Source organism: Grampus griseus, assembly GCF_964374135.1.
Source record: "Grampus griseus genome assembly, chromosome: 4".
Lineage (NCBI taxonomy): Eukaryota > Metazoa > Chordata > Mammalia > Artiodactyla > Delphinidae > Grampus > Grampus griseus.
This window is the reverse complement of record NC_138997.1, coordinates 37,897,709-37,915,588: the sequence shown is the minus strand read 5'-3', so window position 1 is coordinate 37,915,588 and position 17,880 is coordinate 37,897,709. Positions and strand designations below refer to the sequence as shown.

The window sequence follows — 17,880 nt, the reverse complement described above, 5'->3', positions numbered from 1 at the left end:
AATGCTACAATATATTGAGAACATCTGGTCAAGCACTACATGTCCTACATATATTACCTGATTTAATCTTTGTAACAATTGTCTGGAGGCAGGTATCATAATACAAAATTTACTTATGAGGAAGTTCAGATGTGGAGAAGTGGCCTAATATCACACAGTAAGTGGTAGAACGAGAACTTAAATCCCAGACTGACTCTTGGTCATCAATCTCCTGATCAGTGCACCATATTAGGTAGAACAGTATCCAATATCAAAGGATTACAGTTTTTTTTTTTTACATTATCAAAAATTTGGAGTCTTGACTAGAAGAATGTTACTATAAAAAGACCTTCTTAGAAACTCCAGCACTTCAGAGATGCACTCTTGGTCCCTGTGTGCTTTGGGCTGGGGAGGCAGTATTCCAGCAGATGGCCATGGCCCCAGTGGCGAGCCCAGTGAGGCAGGGCCTGGTCTTGCACTTGGCAGGTTTCAACAGGAGCCCCGCTGAAAGCCCTGGGTCTATGATTAGGAACACTGTTCCCAGATGAGATTCAGACCTGCCGCTTTACAATTTAGGGATCATCTCACGTATCTTCTCCTTGGACAACTGCTTCTCAAAGTCTGGGAGTCCCAGACCCCTGGGAGTCCTGAAGACCCTTTCATGGGGTCTACAAGATGAAGACTATTTTCATAATAATATTGAAATGTTGTTTGCCTTTTTCACTGCATTGATATTTGTACAGAACTCAGGTGCAACAGCAACAGTGAGTAAAACTGCTGGAATCCAAGCATGAAATCAGGCAGTGGCACCAAACTACTACTAGTCATCATCAAGCACTCCCAGTAGAAAGAAGGCTCTGTTTCGCTTAAGCATGTCCTTGGAGAAGCAGTAAAATTACTTTTATTAAACCTTGAACCTTAAGTTATGTGACACAAAATGAGAGGTACCCACAAGGCGTCTGCATCCTTAAGTACAATGTTTGTCTCGAAGTACTTGTGCAATTGAGTTGCGGCTGGCCTGCTGCTTTTCTCACAGCACATCTTTTCGCCCTGAAAGAACAGCTGACAAACCACGGTTCTTTGACAGAAATATTCTTGAAATTAACAGAGTGAGACTATTGCTTCAAAGAAAACAGCAAACAGTAACTGGTGCCAATGAAAAAATGTTAGGTTTTAAGCAAAAATTCTAATTTTGAAAAACCTGTGATATCCACAACTGTTTGACTTAGAATTTTCTGAGACTGCTGGAGATATTCTGATATTATGTATGATGTGATTTTTTTGATATATTACAGAATAAAACGTCTTGGAAGATGTACACACACTGTAGTAGTAGTAATGATGTAGTGCTAAATGGCCAATGGGTGCTATAAAATTACATATTGGTGGGGCTTCCCTGGTGGCGCAGTGGTTGAGAGTCCGCCTGCCGATGCAGGGGACGCGGGTTCGTGCCCCGGTCCGGGAAGATCCCACATGCCGCGGAGCGGCTGGGCCCGTGAGCCATGGCCGCTGAGCCTGCGCGTCCGGAGCCTGTGCTCCGCAACGGGAGAGGCCACAACAGTGAGAGGCCCGCGTACCGCAAAAAAAAAAAAAAAAAAAATTACATATTGGTAAAAGATAGATTCAATGTACCAGACAGACTAATGGAGTTTAAAGTAGTAGAGTATAAAAAGTTCACTGATGTAGTTTCAAATGCCACATAGTGATCAATCTTTAAGAAACTGAAAGCTATTCAGAAACAATGACCTGCATAAGGTATTAAAATATCCTTCTCCCCGCCCCCTTTTAACCACATACCTGTGTGAGACTGGATTTTCCTCATATGCTTCAACCAAAACGAAGAATCACAAGAGACTGAATGTAGGCGCAGATATGAGAATCCACCTGTGTTCAATTAAGCCAGACATAAAAGAGATTTGCAAAATCGTAAAACCATTCCACTCTCTTCACTAATATTTTTTGTTTATTTGGAAAAGTTTTTTTTCATATAAACACGTAATTGATGTTATTGCATAATAGTTTCATCATTGCTACTTCTAAATAAATTATTTTTAAGATCTCAGTTTTGATCTCTAATACAATGACTACTTATAGATGCAGCCCCTATAAACAAAAATGGTTGGAGGCCTCAAGTTTTTAAGGATCAAAAGGTCTTAAGACCAGAAAGTTGAAAAAGCATTACTTTAGTCTCATCCCATTCTCAGGGTCAGTGTTGACACAGGAAACCTGGTGCACCAAGAGGGATCACATGAGGGGCTTCGGAAGTCCACAAGCTGGGGAGAGCTGCAGGCTCCATCTCTGAATTATTGTGCCAGGGCTCTCCCAACACCATGCTATCTCTGAGTGTGGTAGCTTGGTTTGGTGCCATTTCTAGCAAAAGTCAACAGGAACAATAAATAAATAAAAAGGAGCTTTGCAATGGGTGGGAGAAAATGAGAATATTGATAAGACAAAAAAGACTAAGCTAGTGCTAAGCCAATTCCATTGGACTGCTTCTTCAACACTCCAAAAGGGCCAAAATGAGGGCTGAAGAGGAAATTTTATTAAAGATGAGAAGCAAATGGCAGAAAAGGGACTCACTGAAGATCATTTGCACATTTAAACCCTGAAAAGAATTTTTGCAAGCCCGTATTTGATAGCAACTCTTCTTGAGGTCATTAGAATTATGAGTAGTATTGCATTAAAACAATGAGAACTGCCCTAGGTTTTCTCTCTTACCACTGAGTTATTTTTGAAGAAATATCTACTGTCATAGAAGTTGTTAGCATTCTCTATCTTCTGCCTCTAAAGTGGAGTTGCACTGGGGTGGAATTTGTAATAAGCACAATATCCTCAAATGTGGAACTCTGCTGATCATACTAAAAATGAACTGGGAATTTTGTTAGTATCTTTAGAAAGAAGAAAAATCACTAAAGCACCCTAAATAAACTTAAAAATTGTTTTCTACATTCTCCTGTTCTGGGAAGTCAATTTTCAAACCAAATAAGTGAGTAACTATAAAAACGGATGTAAGTTGCTAACACTCTCAAAGACTGAAATGGCAAATTATCTAGCTAATGACAGTGGGGCACTGTGCTTCCAGAAAGGGGGGGCAGGACACCAGAGTATTCCTGATGTGAATATGGCAGGGGCGGGAAATAGACAGTTAGATGTATAATTTATTACTGCTTACTTTCCACAATATGATGGGTAGAGAATAGGCTCAGGGAAAAGGAGCCCAAACCATGCGATGCAGTCCTTTTCCACAGGTCCATTCAAGTCTGAGGGTCGTGTCTCCCAGAAGCCACTTGCCTCTCCCTGCGGCTGTGCACACAGCCCCAGGAGTCCAGCACAACTGGGAAGCTCAGGATGCAGAAAGCCTGGTTTTTAAAGATGGATCGCACTAGAACTGGAACCAGACCCTAGCAGCCAACAACTCTGCAAGCAGAGACTTTAAGCAGGCACTTCTGAAAGATATATTCACAACTAGAAAAGAACTACACAAAGTTTTATTAGACCTCAGTTTTGTTTTGTTTGTTTTTCCTCCCCTGAAGAGCTGGCTTAAAAACTTTCCTTTTTCTTTTCTTTTTTTTTGGGAGGGGGGTGAGAAGGGGTGGTGGTAGATAGTAGGTATTTATTTGAAATGAAAAAAAAAAGTATCTGGACTATTGCATTTAATCATGTATTGTAATTGTGTTACTCTACCTTTTTGCATCAGAGACAGATATACAATGAACATTCAGTTATCACAGATTGCACACTAGATAGTAATTCTTCAGGCCTTTTACATAACCACCAAAGAACAGATATTGGATTCTGCAATATAGTACAAAAGTCCACAATCAATCCAGTCTTAGCCAGTATCTTCAATTTACTTCTGTTGCTGTACAAATAATTGGCCATTACTAGGGCTTACAAGTTAATAACAGGACAAAAAAATATACATTGCACTGACACAAAAAGTCAGCTGTGTTAATAGTCATGCAACAAGTAACCAAACTTGCTGAAATTAAAAATACTTTCTAAAAACAGTTTTAATGGCATAAATATTTTATACACAGTTCATTTACCAAAACAAAATGTATTTAAATGATACAAAGGAAAAATAAGTTTCTACCAACTTTATACATAAGAAAGTGCAAAATAACTTATCTAGAGTGTTTTGCTATCATTCAGATGGATGGCTGCTAGGGGCAGCTATTCTTCTCTTCAAAAGCATGACATTACAGTTGCACAATACACACGAATGTTAGAGGACATGGATGGATGGATGGATGGACAAACTACAAAGATCAGGCAGAAGCCCTGTGAGGTACTCTCAGAGAAAGAATATGGACCACACAAAGGTGGATGTACATGCTGAGAATATATGTTGGTAAACAAATTTACATGGAACAAAGGACATTCAGAGGAACGATTAGTTTACGTGAGTGTACTTGTATGTGTGAGTGATTTGTGATTTCTACATTAAAAGCAAAAAGAAAAGAAACCCACTGAACAAATCAGTTGCCCACAGCACCAGCTGCCAGAGGAAATACTATCATGAGGGTTTTGGTTTCCACCTTCTAGTTATGGAAGTTGTGTTGGAAAGTTTAAAAGTGTTCATCCCATATAACTTCATATCACATAGAGGAATAACCTTTAAATAGCTACATACAGACATTCATATATTCAAGTCTTTAAAGAACATCTCTGCCATTGGGTTTGGGGTAAACATGGTTTGTGGACACAAGGAGGACGCCTCTTTTAAAAAGTGTAGAATAACACTGCTACAACTCATCTCTAGGGCCGGACAGGGGCAAAGCCCATGATTATGTGAGAGCACAAGTCCTGCAACTGTTGAACATCCAGCATTATTTATTAGAATTGAAGAAAGAAGGTGAGGGGGGAAGAGGAAGGTGGGGAGGAGTGAGACACAGAAAGGAAAACAGAACACAACTTTTCTTCAAGTTAAAGTATTAATGCCAATAATCCTTTTATTAACAAGTATATTTGAACTTTTAGAAATGGAAGTGTTTTAATCAATTTTGATATGTAATCATAAATAGACTGTAGGCTCAAACCTAGGTAAATAAAGGTTTAAATTTAGTAAGCATAAGGCACTAAAGCAGCCTTTATATTTTCTCTTGGAGACCTAGTTATCAGGAAGAACAAATTTGTTCTTAAGCTGGTTTCAGCCCATTAGGTACAAGATTACTATTGTACCAATGCCTATTTTTGAATGCATGTGCATATATGTGCATTTTAGTGCATAAGTGTGCCTGTCACCAGGGCCTAAAGATGAAAAATCGGGAAAGCCAAAGCCGCTGTCCTTCATATGATAACTCCATGAGGTGTGAAGGCCTCTCCTTCCTTTCTTGGGCCATAAATGCTTCTACATTTTCCAAATCACAGGGCTTTTAGAATTGTTCATAATATTATCACTAAATATCTGAAAATGTTAAAATCTAGATTAATTGTTTCATTTGTTTTATATATATATATTTATATATGTACATAACACACATTTAAAAAAATCCCACCACCAAAGCTTTTTTTCTGTAAACTAATCTCTTAGCCCCCACCAGCTTTAGTCTCCCTGGATTTGTGTGTTCTGTATCCAACTAGAACAAATTAAATAACTAAATATTAAAATACTGTAATTATATTCATAGCAAAAACAAAAAAATAGACATTGATACAGTATAAATCTCACTGTTTTCAGGTAGATGGCATTAAATGGTAAAGGTTAATTATAAGCAGTTCTGACATGATTCAGTTTTACAACAAGGTTTATATGTTAATTCTGTACACTTCTTTTTTTAACCCTTTTTTGAAAATAAGCTATAGTAGAACATTAGTGTCACCAAAGACACATACCTCTTATGTTCTATGCAGGAGAAGTTAAAGTGGGTTACATGCAAATATGTTTCCATTAGCTGAGGCAGGGCTGTTTCCTGCACTGCGTCGATTGCCCGACCACCGCTATGTAGTGCTAAGAGGAGACGCTATGACCAAAGGGCAGTCCAAAGAGAAGTTTACAAGGGGCCTTATGACATTAGAACAACACTGAGGTGGTGCGTAGCCACGTGTGAGATGTAGCCACGTATGACATGCCCAAAGATTTCCAGGGTATCTCATGACCAGACTCTTATTCTCCCACACTGTTTCCTAAAGAAGGTCCACATGACACTGTTTTGGTTACTAGCTTAGGTTAAGTGGAGATACTGCGGGCAACTTGAAAGAAATGACATCAGGCACATGGGCTGGGTTTGAAAGGGGGGGGGCGGAAAGACCACAGATAACGTCTTTGAGGATTAAAAAATAAAACATATTTATAATTAATTGGTAAGCAATGTCAGACAAACCATACGTATTTCATTGAGTTAGTGGTTTAGTTTGAAGTCTCATGTTACAGGCAGTTAAGTCCTTATTTAGAAAAAAGGCCTTTGTACCTATTTACAATATACACAGTTACTTGCAAAGAAGTCAGATTTACAACTATTTTCTAAAAGCCTTTTTTTTTTTTTTTTTTTTTGTAGTCGTTGGTTTTTCCAAATAAGGATGAGGAGCTCTACAAAAATGAGATGCAAGAAAAGGGCAGTTAATACATGAGGATTTTCTCTTGGAGACAGCTATTGTTAAGGGAGAATCGGATATTGAAATGTTGCTCCTAGGAACCACCTTGTATTCTTCTTGTGCTGTTCACCTGAATAGTGTCTGCCCCATGACTGTACTCTACACCCGTTTATTCAATGTTCCCTTTGAATCCCACACTTCAAACACGTGGTATGAAGAGATGTGTAAACGGAGACTGTTTTGATGCCTTCCGAGCTGCGAGTTGTGACAGGGGAATAGGGAAGGGGGTCTACAGACCGTGGTCTCCAATCGGCTTGTTGAATCTTCAGCAATTTCGAGGCCCATCTTCTGAACCTCTCTCATGCTGTAAATTGTAATAACAGTTCTGACAAACACGTACCGGGGATGAGATTTTCAAGCGTTTGATTTCTGACTGAAATCGGCTGCACCTAAAGGAAAGGCAAAATGAGGTAGTTATGGGTCTTCTCCATGTTTGATCACTGGGCTCAGAAACACGAAATTAAAATCTGAATGGACAGCTTGCAGTATAACACCCAAGACTGTATGGGGCCAGAAGAATGCCCAGAGCCATACTGGTTTGGGTCATGTGGTTTGACCAAGGACCAAAATGAGTGCTGTATTATTTGTGTCATTCTATGAAAAAAAGTAACATTAAACCATTTATTTGACTGCAGAGAATTTAAAAAAAAAAAAAAAAGATTTTTCTACAGGATGAAGCCAAGGAAGTGAACATCTATGAGGCTACTCTTCCTGTGCAGGATGGAAATGCATTCTTCCTCATGCCCTATAAACTTGGGCAGTATGCCAATGTCTTTACTTGGAGCCTTTTTTCTCTTGGCAAGAGAGGACTTACCACCCATTTCAAAAGACACTTTGGTCACTATCAACTTCCTTTGGGCTTTTAAACACTTTGGTTCACTCCTCAGTCATTTCTTAAACAGGTAGTTTGGCTTTTCTGTCTGGCCCAAATTTTCTCATTTTCTGTTTATCTTGACAGAATTCCCTGAAGTGGACTATACTTAGCGATGTCAGAGTCCTTCATAGAAAGCACTCCTATTCCCAGCCTAAGGCAGGGTATGACCTTGGGTGTGGCACTTCATCACTTTGACCTTGGCTCTTCATAAGACTGAAACAGTTTTATTTCTTCCATTAGACCAGTAAAAGTAGCCAGAGAATACATGAAGTGCAAGCAGCCTAGGGGGTTTAAAGAACTGGACTTTGAGGAGACCCTCAAGAATGAAGGCTGGCAAGCTCCCTCAGCAACAGAAGGGCACAAAGATCACGGTAGAGCTACGCCCTCCTGGACAGCATTCCTTCTGTGCCTGCTCTGTCATCATCAATCACTTGTTTGGTTTGTATTTCAAATAAAGCCTCCCTCCCACATTTGAGAGCAATAGCTAATTTAAAGAATTACCTACATTTAAACAGTACTTTACAAATTAAACTCTATAAAGAACAGATGTGTGCCAGCATGCAAATGGAGGTGCTGACTATCAGAAATTATTAGATTGGGGACTTCCCTGGTGGCACAGTGGTTAAGACTCTGTGCTCCCGAAGCAGGGGGCCCTGGTTCAATCCCTGGTCAGGGAACTAGATCCCATATGCATGCTGCAACTAGGAGCTTGCATGCCACAACTAAGGAGGTGGTGAGCTGCAACTAAGGAGCCCACGTGCTGCAACTAAGGAGCCTGCCTGCCACAATTAAGACCCGGTGCAATCAAATAACTAACTAACTAAATAAACATTAAAAAAAAAAAGAAATTATCAGATCACTAGGCTTTACAGAGTGGGTGTCTCAAAGCACAGGACCGCAAGACAGAATCCTCTGCCAGCCTCATAGAAATTCCTATAAGAAACGGCTGGCAGCAACATTCTGCTGCTTCATCTTGAATAAGACTTCCCAGGAGAAAAGGAAGACATTAGTCTGAAAAAAATTAATAATTATAATAACACTTCTTACTGAACACCTATATCACCAGACTTTGCACCTGGTGCTTTACAAAACTCATACACAATTTCATTTAATTCTCTCAACACCTCTGTTGGGCAGGTGTAATTATCCACATTTTACAGATGAAGAAACTGAAGCTCAGAGAGGTTAGTAATGTGCCTGAGATGGCACAATGGACAGCAGCCCAGGGAGCATTTGTCAGTGTAAACCCAAGGCCACCCCCTTTCCAATAAGCCAATGCCCCTCAATAACTAACTCAGAAGCAATGATATAATTTGCGTTTTCTGTGAAAGCATCTCTCTAGTAAGGCAATATAAGCATTAGAGGGTACTGCCCATGGGATCTTTTCTGTTGTCTGCCATGGAAAGGACTGTACATGCATATGTGGGACCCCAGGGTATAACAGAGAAGGTATCCAAATCAATGGTGATGGGACAGCTGACTCTTCATACTGGGGAAATATAAGTGATCCCCACCCCATGTCATACTCTCAAATAAATTCCAAATGGATTTGGACCTAAAGACCTCAACATGAAAAACAAAACTTTGAGGACTTCCCTGGTGGCGCAGTGGTTAAGGATCTGCCTGCCAATGCAGGGGACATGGGTTCGAGCCCTGGTCCGGGAAGATCCCACATGCTGTAGGGCAACTAAGCCAGTGTGCGCCACAACTACTGAGCCTGTGCTCTAGCGCCCGAGAGCCACAACTACTGAGCAGCCCGAGTGCCACAACTACTGAACCCTGCGTGCCTCGAGCCGGTGCTCTGCAACAAAAGAAGCCACCGCAATTAGAAGCCCGCGAACCGCAACAAAGAGTAGCCCCAGCCTGCCACAACTACAGAAAGCCCGTGCATAGCAACGAAGACCCAATGCAGCCAAGAATAAATTAAAAAAATAAGAATAAAAAAATAAAAATAAATACCAGGTGCTTTGCACATATTAGCCAAAAAAAAAGAAAAAAGAAAAACAAAACTTTGAAACTTTTAAAAGAAAATAAATAAGGCTATCTTTATGACCACAGGACAGGGAAAGATTTTTTAAGACCAAAAAACAGCAAAAGTCATAAAAAGCAATACATGCTACTACATCAAAATTAAAAACTTGTGTGACAGAAAAAACATACATAAAGTTAAAACACAAGCCACAGACTGGCAGAAGGTATCTGCAAGACATGTGAAAGACAAAGGATTAGAGCCCAGAATACATAAAACAACTCCTCAAGTAGGGGGAAAAAAATCGAAGAGCAAACGCAAAAGGAAACTGGGCCAAGTTACCCAAGAGGAAACTCAAACTGGCAATAAGCATATGAAAAGATGTTCAACCTCAGAAGCACTGCAAGTTAAAACAACAAAGCACTACTGGCTATCAGATTGGCAAAAGTGGAAAAGTTTGGCAATACCAGTTGTGAATAAGAACAGGGAGAATTTGCATATCCTGCTGGCGGTGGAGTAAACTAGCACTACTGTTCTGGAGAGTATTTTGAATAACTAGTTAAGCTCACGAGTATGTCTACCATCTTCAAGTCCGTTCTGTGGTATCTCCTCTAGGGAAACTCTGGCTTGTGTATTAAGAGGGCATTTATACGGGTGTGCATTGCAGCATTGTTTGTAGTACTGATAAAATGAAAGAAAATCCTTTAACAGTCCATCAAAAGGGAAGGAGATAAATACTGATATATTCATACAAAAAATATGACAGCAGTTAAGATGAAATTATTAGAATAATAGTTATTTATGTGAATGAATTTCAAAAACAATGTTGAGTAAAAAAAAAAAAAAAGTTACGGAGGGGTACAGACAGTATGCTACATTTATGTAAAACTGAAAACACAATAAACAATAATATAGTGTTATCTATGAACACAACGTATGCACTCAAAGTAAAAACACATGGAGAAGAGGGTGTGATGGGTGAGGGTGAAGAGAGGACCTAAAATGAATCTGTACTGTTTTATATGCAAATGTGATCAAATGTTAGCACCTTCCCAGCCTGAGTCACGGGTGGCCATGTGTTTGTGATGATTACCTCTGTATTTTCCAATGTGACAAATATTTCACAATGGCAGTAAAAAAGAACAAGGAGGAAGTGAAGGCTGGTTTAGACAGACACAGCGTATGGGCATAACGCACATCCTCAGAGCTTAACCCACAGACACTCAGGAAGCTTGTATCTCATCTTACTTCTGGCAGAAGAGCTGACCGCAGTTCCTGCAATGGTGCCGTCTTTCCGTGAGAGAAAACCGCACGGAGCAGCCCGAACAGCTGTCCCCTCCTTCGTCCTTCACCCAGTGGTCAGCGGCGGAACGGCCCGGCTGGTCACTCACAGACCAGCTGAAAACCCGGCCTCGACTATCGCCCACGAGGATCCTACTGTGGTCCCTGCAGGAGACACGACGCAGAGTCACCGCATGGAAGGCCCCGGCCCCCGGCCCCGCCATGCGGCCGGAGAGCTTCCGGTGACGCCAGTTCCCAGGGGGCGTGTGCGCTGGGGAGGGGGTCGTGCGTGCAAAGGGACAAAAATGGGACTGAGCCCGAATGTACGCTTCCGTTTCAGCTCCCCTGGAATCGAACCGTGCCGTACCTTTGAAGAACACAGAAGGTGAAGTTTTCGTTTTTGTTTTATTTTTTTTTTGAAGGCAAAGCTTTTTGGTTTTTGACATTCGGAAGTGAAATCCACACACCGGCAGGTTTCTTCTTCTGATTCGTCTGTTGGAGCCACACATGATGATGCAGATGAAACCTGTGCTCCCAGAGACTGCCTGAGTGTGTGCGCCCAGGCTGAGCAAATGGCCCCGTGGGGAAGAGTGGCCGAAAGAGCTTGGACACTTACTTGGAGACGCCCAGGGCAGTGATCTCGGCCGGGTGTGCGTTGTCCTTCCGGTCAAAGGCCGTGTGCATAGTCAGCTTACTCCTGAACACCAGCTGCCGTTCCCACCGGTACCCTGGGGTGGAAAAGTGCGACGTGTGACTGACAAAGTGAGGGGAGCCAGCGTTTGTTAGGTGCACCCTAACCCGCTGCCCTCAAACGTCAGGGTGCTGCAACACACAGCTCCGGCAGCCTCTCTGTTCTTGGCAGCTGCTGCCTCAGTTAGAGGCACAGAAGTCTGGCTTGACACTGACCATGGACCAGTTCAGGCCTTCACAAAGACACACACGGAGAAGGGGAAATCCTCAGTGCAAGAAGACACAATTTCTCCGGTTGAGGACCCTGCCCCAACTCTATCATAGGCAAAGTTACCCGTGAATACAATTTTATCTATTTATCTATAATCAACAGCTTGCCCATTTTCAAAGGCTTTCATAATCTGTGAATGAACTAAGTTTTGGTCTGAGGTGTTATTCTTTAAAAAATGCCCAACGTATTGCAAACACCATGGTAGGAGAGAATGCCCAAGGGCCTTTAAGTCTGCCTTACACAAGAAGAAACTTGAGGCCCTCTTTGTGGGGGGTCTTTGTCACAGGAATGGGGCAAGGGAGAGCTACAGCTCACTGCCTCCGTCCACCAACCCTCGCGCCACCCACAAGAGGTGAGAAACAGACACCAGGCTTCAAGTTACCGGGCTTCAATCTGCTGAAATTCCGCGCTTCAGCGGGATTGGGGTGGGGGTGATTAAGGGGAGCCTGCAGGTGAGGTCTGGTCTGGCCCTCTGAATAGTTCACAAATACGAAGCCGTCTTTCTCATCGAGGCTGAGCTGGTCGGACCAGCGCCTGGAGTCATCGGAGCCACTGTCATTACACCAGGTGGCTGTGGCTCGGCAGGAGGCCGCCCGGGGCCTGTGGCTGGTGCTGCTGGGCTGGCTGGGAGTGTCCCCGGGGTCCTGGATGATGCTCTGCTCATCTGCTTCGGAGTCGCTGCTGTCCTCTTCCTGGGCTTCTGGCCCTGGGTATTGCGGTGGGAGAATTAGAGAACACACACACATTAGAGTTAGACCCAGCGTTGTCCCGTTGGTATTTTTCCTCTACTAGTTAAGACACAAGAGACATACTATTTTAAGCTCAATATTACAGTAAGAGAAAATAAATTGCCAGAATTTCCAGCTAGGTACAGATATCAAAACGGTAGAATTCCGGAGTTCACAGAATGCTTCTGGCCAAAATCCTTAGCTTGGCATTCATTCTTTCACAATCTGGCCCAAACCTGCCTTTGTGGATTCTCACTACCTGCCTCACATTTCTACCACAGTTCAGCTGGATGGTGCCAACTCTGCTCTCCACGCAGCCTGGCTGCTCCTCTGTAGAGCTAATTTTGCACACTCGGGTTGGCCCTACCTAGACTCACCTTCCCAATCTCTGTGTGTTCCGATGTTACCTATCTTTGAAAGCACAGCTTAAATACTTCTTTCTCTAAAATCTTACCTGGTTCCTGCAACAGAAAGTAACTCTCTCTTCTGGACTCCTTTAACAGCTGTATGGCTCTCACATATTTAAAATTTTCACCCCAAACTATTACTTTCCGTCATTCTTTCTACAACACAGTGGTCAGTTGGAGAGAAGGGGTCCCAAGCACAGTGCCTTCCATACAGCAGTCAATATAAATGACAACATAGATGAACGAACTGTGGATGTAAGCTTTAATTTAGAGTTTTGTTCTTCCTCCTCTTTCCATTGTTACTGTGCATTTCTTCATCTCAATTCCCTTGCAGTAAAGTCTACTGCAGGGAAAATTTATGGGAAATAAATATATGTAACTGGAAAAAAGGAGAGCAAGAACAAGTGAGCAAGCACCAGCCCACTACAAATATTTTTTAGCAAGACAAATACTTAATTTGGCTTATGATCATGAAAGTCTTCAAACAGCAGTCTTTGAAGCAGCTTTGATTTCCAGAGAACCATTAGCTTATCTTCCCTTTCACCCAGGCCACTGTCCTCAAGTCCCACCACTTCGACACCGTCCCAAGTCATTCCTTCCTGTGGGCTGCTCTCCCCTCTGCCGCTTCTGCCAAACTTCGTCCACAGTGTGAAACATAAGGAAGACGAAGACATACAAATGTCTCTCCTCCCCAAATCCAACCCCTTCTTCTATCTCTCTTATTCATCTTTCGCTGTTATCTACTTAACACGCTTTGTTAAAAGGAAGGGAAGGGACCCACTTCTCACTGGACCACACAATCCAATGTCTGACACACAATAGCTATTAACCCCCAAATACTAACTGAATTGAACTGAATTTTTAGGTCCCCAAATGCCCAGATGACTTTCTCAGTGGAGCTACATTTGACTATGGAAATTTACATGCATTAAAGTAATACAAGCTTTAAAATGTTCTGTCCACCGGTTCTGGCAAAGAAAGTAAAGACTACTTTCAGCTTACAAGGGCAGGGGATTTGTGTCTCTCTGATAATGAGCCTTTTTCCTTAACAACTCCCTCACATCGTCAAATTCACGCTGAATTCCCAGTGTACAAAAATTAACCATGGAGAGACGATTTAGAGGTTGAACTTAAAAAAAAAAAAACCCTGTTCCTTTCTATGAAGTGTCTTACACCAACTGTTCTAAATTGATGAGGGGTAACTTCTCTGGAATTCAGTAACCCAAAGCACATCTTAGCCTGATTCTCTGGCATTGTTTCCAAACATTCTGCATAAATATAATCTATCTTTATATTTCACGGGAAAATTTTAAAGTGCTTCACAAATAACAGATAGCAGAATACAGATCACCAAGTTTCTGTTTGATGAATGTTCTTCTTGAGCAGGTCCAGGGCGTGGACCCTGGTCTGCCTCTGTGAATAGTTTACAAACACGATACTGCCCTGTCACTCATAGGGAGCTGTTCAAGTGAAGGGTGAGACAGATGTGGGACTGAGGTGTGGCCCTCTGACTCATCCAACACTGTGCCCTCTGGATCTGCTTTGTATTTTTCAGAACTGAAAGCCCAAGCCTCTGGTATTCCAGGAAGCTTGTAACTGTATTTATTATGGGATGTGGAAGCCGACCACAAAGACACTACCACAAGGGTTGCTGCCTGGTGAACCACACAGAACTTTGCATGCCTGCTCAGCTGGCTTACTAGGCAGTGATCCTGCTTCTGACAGCAACGCCCAGCCTCAGGCTCTTGCTTATCTTGGTTGATGTAAGTTTACGCATAATGACTTAAAAAAAAAGAAACATGAAAACTATTGAAAAACTTTTTAGAAAGTATTAAATACCTATTTGTGCTTCTGGACAGTCTTCCTGCATTTCTAGGACTTCAACAGTCTCAGGAGCTGGTGTTTCAGGAACTTGCAAAAATTCCATTCTCCAAAACTGAATTTAAGTAAGTATGGAAATGAAAAACAGTTGAACTGATTACAGAAACAATTTACCAGTTACTGGATGAAGATTGGTTCGCAGGGTTAAACAGATAACTTAATTCCTATTATTGTGTATAGTTAATTTCCCTGTATCTTGAAAAATGTGGCAGGGACTGCTTACAAATAAACAGTTCTCCCCAAACCGTGTTCCATGAGATATGAGTGGGTGTTTCATGGTTGACAGAAAAGGACTGGGGTCAAAGAGATTTCAAAAACATAGTTCAACTAAGTACACGTCTTTGGTTCTGACAAAGAACCTTGCATATACTAACATATACTCTAGATCTCCAAGAAGGCATACAGGAAGCAGGATCCCCAGACATATTTGGCTACGGAGCTCTTCACGATGCCCCACAGATGGGGTAATGTGGAATGCTGCTCTGCAGACTTTAGGGTGTGCCTGCTGTCTGAGGTGCAGGGTGTGGCGTGGGATTGGCCGATGGCCTCATCGTTGCTCAGCATGTGACTGTGATTACAAGGGCAGCAGCCAGCTGCTCTCTGCTTTTATAGAGTGCAATTAATGAAGAAAGACACAAAGAAAAATCTCCCGAGAGAAAAACCCAAATATTAGAACAGGCTACAAAGGTAAATACTCTGTGGATTTCATTTTCGGTAGAGGCCCAAGGCATGAAAACTAAGAAAAGGATAAAGTATCTAGGATTCAGGTGAAATCATACAGGATCCTAGACAGGGAATGAATGGATGACCTGAGGCCCCTGGAAGCATTTTCTAGCTCAGTGATTCTCTGTAGAGGAGACACAGTCCCCGTTTTCCCTAAGAAGCCGTTTGACAAGCTAAAAAGCCAATACTTATGCAAGTGACATTTTTAGCAATCCCGAGGTGACATGGAAATCGTGTTTAAGTGATCTGCTTGTGTCAAGCTGTCAAGTGGTTAGCGGCACTAATAGATCTACTTAATGGGAAGAAAAGAAGCTGAGTCACTGATGTTCTCTGCGTCTGATAACCCAATGGACAATGTTTCTTTGCATCTGAGTGAGAGTTTGCTGAGCAATACAACAACCTCCAGGTGTCCTTCAACTGTGGACAGCTTCAGAAGTTTCAGGTGAACCACGGCAGCAAATACTCTAATGCGTTTCCTCACGGCCGACTTACCCGGACCACACCGTCTGAGTGTCCTGTGACTATGACATTCTGTGTGTCCCACTCGTTCATCTCCGACACGCAGCAGCAGATGATCTGCTGGCTCCTGCCTGTGAATGTGTTCACACTCACGACAGGGTTCCCATTGATGCTCCACACATGGATGTACGTGCCAGCGCAGGACACAATGTCCCCCTGAGAAGGTGAAGAGAAACTTCACTCACTCCAGATTACATTCTAATTTCAGAAGCAAACTGAATCCTTGGCTTTGCTCTTTGGAACCCTCTCAGTCCTCTGACTAGTGACTGGGGAATTTCTGAGGTAGACAGGAATCCAGTGCTTGCTGACTTAAAAAACAGAGGCCTCTTTAAGAATCTAAGGTTGCATGGAGGCTGCGGCTGAGGTGATCTCGCGTGGAGATGGGGCAGGAGCCCTTCCACGCTCCCAGCCTATGCCCCGACGCAGTGCTGAGCCCCGCTTCATTCCAAGTCAAAGCTACCTGTAATCTGAGGGTTGATGAACTGCTCTTTTTCCTCCCAGTATTTACAAAATCTATTTATACCTTCCACTGAGAGGTAGGAATCCACTTAGTTTTATCAAGTGAGCCAAATCACCAAAACCATAGGGTAGAAGAGAAATTTGTCAGTCCATGTACAGCTGTAACTCTCTCCAATAAGTGCAAAGATGAAATCCTGGTAACACCGTTAACACCCTATTAAAAAATTTGTTATTCACAATAAGAGTGGGGGAATGAGGAAAAAAAGAAGAGAACTAGTATATAGGTCATTTCTTGGCAAACTGAATAAACCCTAAGAACTCTCTCAGCTGATAGCTCAGGTTTTCATGAGTTCTAAAGATGGGAAAAAAACTAACCTTTTCCTTCAAATTCTACCAGGTTGGGGGGAATACAACCTGGTGAGAATACTATCCACTACTGTTAAAGGAAATAAGACACTTCCTGAAGCATCTACTCTGTGTCAGTTAGTGTGGTGGACCCTTTAGACATCCCAAAACTTATTCACCATCTCATGCGGCCTCCCTTACCCCTGAGACAGCCTGACTGGCCTGATGCTAGGTAGTGACTTCAGAAATGATTCGGTGAGTTTCAGTACATGTAGTAGGCACATGAGAACCTACAGAAATTGGCAGATGGTCATCAAAAGCAGAGGGAAGTTAGACACTGAACAGCAGTGCTAACACAAGAAAGAAGGTAAAGGGGAGGCAGGGGTGGCATGATAAGGCGGCCTGGGGCTTTTCCAAACCACTGTCTGTGCTGGTCTTGCTACTGTTTTCTCCCCCCGCCCCCACCCCACCCCCCTCCTCCCTCTGCCCTTAGTCTACCAAGGTGGCAAGAAGCAAACCAAAACCCAAACAAAAATAATACTTAGCAAAGCACTGCTGTGTCTACCTCTGTATCAGCCCTGAACCACCTCTGACAATGCGTGTCAGCAGCTGAATTTTAATCAATGGCCTCAGTCTCTGCAGGAGACAGGAGAGAGCCACTCCACGGTGCACTATGCAAGACCTTCTGCAATTACTCCAGGGTGCCTCCATTAGAGCAAACCCTGTGCTTATGAGGGCTGAGAGTAAGAAGAAGAATCAAGGGCAGCTGCAATGTAGCTTACGCCCAAAGTGCAGAATGAAGTAAAGTAGGCTTGACAATGGCTGAAAAAACATAACAAACAGAAATCTTTTCATGAGTTATGAAGAGATTACAAAAGCATCTTAAAAGGGAAAAATCAAACACATCCATAGTGTCCGCAGCAACTACTGCAATCCAATGGGTGTATGCTGGCTCAAATAACAACTAACGATAAATAAAATTGTCAGCATTTGAGTTAAGAACAACCCCAAAACAGAGTGCTTGAAATAGTACAATTAAGCATTTGACTCAGAGCAACACAGCGGGGATCAGAGTGGTTCCGTTGCACTGACATTTCCATAAACCTCTTACGTGCACTCGTAGGACCAACCCAAGGTGCTGTTCTAAAGACATTTTA

General features: G+C 42.5%; 1 protein-coding gene across 2 annotated transcripts in view; it reads right to left on the bottom strand.

Moving 5' to 3' along the window:
• Positions 1 to 3,563: 3,563 nt before the first annotated feature.
• Positions 3,564 to 17,880, bottom strand: part of WDFY3 (WD repeat and FYVE domain containing 3) — a 232,575-nt gene continuing 218,258 nt past the window's right edge. For both annotated transcript variants that reach the window (XM_082652754.1, XM_082652755.1), the window contains 6 exons: positions 15,893 to 16,075; positions 14,636 to 14,732; positions 12,044 to 12,367; positions 11,317 to 11,428; positions 10,668 to 10,865; positions 3,564 to 6,965 (listed from right to left, as the gene is read on the bottom strand). In XM_082652754.1, the coding sequence (XP_082508880.1) occupies positions 6,842 to 6,965; positions 10,668 to 10,865; positions 11,317 to 11,428; positions 12,044 to 12,367; positions 14,636 to 14,732; positions 15,893 to 16,075 (1,038 nt within the window). In that variant the 3' untranslated portion in view covers positions 3,564 to 6,841. The remainder of the gene's footprint in view (positions 6,966 to 10,667; positions 10,866 to 11,316; positions 11,429 to 12,043; positions 12,368 to 14,635; positions 14,733 to 15,892; positions 16,076 to 17,880) is intronic.